Here is a 4,372-nt window from a genome sequence, read left to right as displayed (position 1 = left end):
AGGGGGCTGCGGGGCTGGGCGCTGCCGGGAACGGGGCACCCCAGCTCGGAACTGAGGCGGGCCTGCAGTGGGGAGCATCTCTCAGGGATCCCGCAGGGGTGTGTGCTCACCGGGCAGCACAGGGATGGACACTGCCCCCCAGGACAGCCCAGCTCCGGGCGCTGCTGGGTGTGTGCCTGGGAGCCCTCCTGCCTGTTTGCACAAGCGCCAGCGGCCATGGGGGAGGTCAGGGGCCCCGGGGACGTGCGAGCCTGGCGAGGTGGTGTTTGGGGAGGGGGTCACTGCCCCGCTCCCTGCTGAGAGCTTGATTAGATTCTGCTCAATTTACAGCCCTTGGGCGTCCTGGTGTTTCCCTTCAGCCAGCAGGACCTGGTTTCCCTTTGAACGAAGGAGGGATTTTCGAAATGCAAAATGTGTGCAGCCCTTCAGAAAGGGGAGGAAGCCCCTGGCCCGTGTGGGCTGTGGGGAGCCGGGGTCCGTGCCCAGCTCAGGGAGCCCCGGTGCCCCCAGCCCTGCGGTGCAGGAAGGAGGATCCATCCCTGTGCGGCCCTGGGTGCTGCCTTGGGGCAGGACATGGAGCCCGCGGGGCTCTGCCCTTTCCCACGCCGCTCTGTGCTCCGCTGCGGTCCGGGGAGGACCGGGAGCCAGAGCTCAGCTTGTTTCCCAGCTCTGCCACCGTTCTGTTTCCCAGGATGAGTCAGAGTCCCTGTGGGCAGAGCCCTCTCCCTGCGGGGTCACTGCACCGCCTCTCCCTGCTCTCCCACCCTCGGGGTGCTTGGAGCAGGCACATCCCCACCCATGGGACACCCAGAGCGGCCTGGCCATGCTCCTGCCCGCCCAGGGGTCCCCCGCAGGTGCACGGCCGGTGGCAGGGGATGTGAGGGACCCAGCTTCCCTTTTCCTGAGCATAGTGGGAGAAATGAGCTAAACCAGCCGAAAAGCACCCTGGGCTCTGCAGCGTGAATCAGGGCCATGTGTGGAAACAAGGGAGTCCTTGAGCCTGTGCCTCGGGCCATCGCAGCCGACTGAGGGGCCGAGCTCACCCCGAGGTGGCTGCATGTCACCACAAACAAGGGACCCTGTGTGGGCTTGGAGCTGCCGTGGGGACACAGAGACACTGCTGGGTGTTCGTGCCACCATCCCTGCTCACTGAGGCACTGCTGGGTGTTCTTGCCACCATCCCTGCTCACTGAGGCACTGCTGGGTGCTCTTGCCACCATCCCTGCTCACTCAGGTCCTGCTGGAGGCTGGGAAGCAGCCACGGAAATGAGACTGAAACACCTGGGCCACAAAACACCGCAGGGATGAGCAGGTCCCTGGGCTTTGTCACTGTCAGCCTGGCTGCAGAGTGGTGGGACGGGGTGCTCTGGACTAGGCAGTGCCTCTCTCCTTTGGCGCAGCCAGCAGCCCCAGGGGCACTGGCAGATCTCTGGGCAAGCACAGTGCGGGGTTGGCTGTGAGGGTCTGCTGGGCTTGGCTCTGCGGGACACCCGGGCGGGCACCGGGCTCATCGCGTGTCCCGCAGGCTCTGGGGGATGTGGACCAGGTCCGGATGACGTCCGAGGGCTCCGACTGCCGCTGCAAGTGCATCCTGCGGCCGCTGAGCAGGGACGCCTGCAGCCGCGTCAGGAGCGGCAGCGCGCGCGTGGAGGATTTCTACACCGTGGAGACGGTGAGCTCGGGGGCTGCCTGCCGCTGCTCCTGCACCGCGCCCCCCTCCTCGCTCAACCCCTGCGAGAACGAGTGGAAGATGGAGAAGCTGAAGAAGCAGGCCCCTGAGCTCTTCAAGGTATCTGTGCTGTGGTGGGACTGGGGGCCAGGCCCCCTCCCCACGCTGTGCCACCGTTCCCCTGCCCTGTGCCCCTGCCCCGTGCCCCAGCCCTTACCCCAGGCCCCATCCCTGTGTCCCCCCTGCAGCTGCAGGCCATGGTGGACCTGCTGGAGGGAACGCTGTACAGCATGGACCTGATGAAGGTGCACTCCTACATCAGCAAGGTGGCGGCACAGATGAACACGCTGGAGGAGGTGAGCGAGCTCCAGCAGCCCCATCCCCGCAGTGCTCCCCCCTGCACAGCTCAGGACCCTCTGTGAGCCCCTGAGTGGGCTCCAGCCTCTCCTCTCCTCTCCTCTCCTGCAGACCATCAAGACCAACCTGAGCAGGGAGAATGACTTCATGAAGGAGAGTGTCCAGCACCTCACGGACCAGATGAAACGCTATGAGAACTACTCTGACATCATGATCAGCATCAAGAAGGAGATCTCCAACCTGGGCTACCAGCTGCTGCAGAAGGACGCAGCTGCCATCCCCGAGAGCAAGGCACAGGTACCCCAAGGCACAGGTACCCCCGGGCCCAGCCCCATGCAGGCACAGCGGGTGCTGCCAGGCAGGGCCAGGCTCCCCCAGGCTTGGGGAGGATCCTTGGGGTAACCCTGGGCTGGTGCCTGTGGCCCCTGCCTGGCACGGCGGTGGCAGGGAAGAGGAGGGCATGGGAGGGCAGGGGTCTGACCGGGCTGTGCCCCCCAGGACACGACAGGCGGCCGGGAGAAGGAGGCGGGACGCTACCCCAGCCCCCGCAAGGCACTGGGGGACAGGGCAGCCCCCCGAGCGCCCAAGGAGAAGCCGCTGAAGCCCGAAAAGCCCAAAAAGGAGAACACCAAGGCCAAGGTGGGGTCACAGCCCACGGCCAAGCCCAAGCCCCTGGCACAGCAGCAGACTGTGGTCCGGGGCATCACCTACTACAAGGTCGGGCAGGGAGCGGCAGAGGGTCCGGCCGGGAGCCGCGGTGAGTCGGGAGCCGGGCAGGGATGGGGGCTGGGAGGGCACCCCTCACCGAGGGGGGCCAGGGCCTGCCCCTGCAAGCGCACTGAGCCCCTGCTCGTCCCCCCACAGAGGGCCCTGTGAGAGGGGCAGCCGTGTCAGAGCAGCAGGAGGCCAGGGGCCCCCCGCCCCCCCCAGCCGAGGGCACCCCAGCCCAGGCTGTTGCACAGACGGAGAGCGCCGTGCCCCCCAGCAGCACGGCCGTGCCCAGCACCGCCCCGGTGCCCCGCAGCACCGCCCGCAGCCCCCCCGGGCAGGGCACCGACAGCCCCGGGGACCCCGAGACACCGAACAGAGGTGGGTGAGGGGGGCGGCTGGCCGGGAGCACCCAGCCCCGCGTTCCCGGTGCCCCTGCCAAGCTAAGCCAACAGGAATCTGCCACGGGGAAGGAGCAGGGGTCAGCTGCCTGGGCAGGGATAAGCCTTCCTCTTCCTCCCCCTCGCACCCAGTGAAGGAGGCGGAGTGCGAAGGCACCATCGAGGCCGTGGAGCCCCCCAGGGAGCACCACAGCTACGGGCGCAACGAGGGGGCCTGGATGAAGGACCCGGCAGCCAAGGATGACCGCATCTACGTCACCAACTACTACTATGGCAACAGCCTGGTGGAGTTCAGGAGCCTCGACAGCTTCAAGCAGGGTGAGGGCCGAGCGGCCGAGTGGGCACAGGGGCCCTGGCTGCTCCTAGGCGGGTGCCCAGTGCTGTGTGACACCAGCTGTGCTGGGCCCTGGGGCGGTGGGCAGCTGAGGGGAGCAGCCAGAGGGCAGCAAGGGTGACACAAGGCCCCTGCTGCTGCCAGCATGCCCTGGCCATCGTGCATGGGACCCCTGTGCTGTGGAGGGTCCCAACACCTCTGCCACCCACCCACAGGCCGCTGGAGCAACCTCTACAAGCTGCCCTACAACTGGATTGGCACGGGGCACGTGGTGTACAGAGGGGCCTTCTACTACAACCGTGCCTTCACCAAGAACATCATCAAGTACGACCTGAAGGAGCGCTACGTGGCAGGCTGGGCGCAGCTCCACGACGTGGTATACGAGGACACCACGCCCTGGAAGTGGAGGGGCCACTCGGACATCGACTTTGCCGTGGATGAGAGCGGGCTCTGGGTCATCTACCCCTCGGTGGACTATGACTACTCCCAGCAGGAGGTGATCGTCCTCAGCCGGCTGGACCCCGTGGACCTCTCGGTGCGCAAGGAAACCACCTGGAAGACGGGACTGAAGCGCAACACCTACGGGAACTGCTTCATCATCTGTGGCATCCTCTATGCTGTGGACACCTACAGCCAGAAGGAAGGGCAGATCTCCTATGCCTTCGACACGCACACAGACACGGAGGCAGAGCTCCGGCTGCCCTTCCTCAACCACTACTCCTTCACCACGCAGGTCGACTACAACCCCAAGGAGAAGGTGCTCTATGCCTGGGACAACGGCCATCAGATGACCTACGGGCTCAGCTTCGTGGTCTGAGTGCCCGGGCGGGTCCCTCTGCACTCCTGCACCCACCCTGCCTGGGGCACCCTGACGCAGCCTGGCCCTGGCACCCCGACTCCAGC

At 66.5% G+C, this 4,372-nt stretch overlaps 1 protein-coding gene across 1 annotated transcript; it reads left to right on the top strand.

The window, feature by feature from the left end:
* Positions 1-1,304: 1,304 nt before the first annotated feature.
* OLFML2A (olfactomedin like 2A) lies at positions 1,305-4,366 on the top strand. Its single transcript, XM_031057262.1, is given in 9 exon segments — positions 1,305-1,412; positions 1,414-1,448; positions 1,450-1,789; positions 1,918-2,025; positions 2,138-2,323; positions 2,525-2,783; positions 2,891-3,115; positions 3,268-3,453; positions 3,685-4,366. Coding segments are annotated over 9 exon segments (2,049 nt in total). The 3' UTR covers positions 4,287-4,366.
* The last annotated feature ends 6 nt before the right edge of the window (positions 4,367-4,372 follow it).

Source organism: Geospiza fortis, unplaced genomic scaffold (genome assembly GCF_000277835.1).
Source record: "Geospiza fortis unplaced genomic scaffold, GeoFor_1.0 scaffold27, whole genome shotgun sequence".
In the NCBI taxonomy this organism is placed as follows: domain Eukaryota; kingdom Metazoa; phylum Chordata; class Aves; order Passeriformes; family Thraupidae; genus Geospiza; species Geospiza fortis.
This window is presented reverse-complemented; position numbering and strand designations above follow the sequence as displayed.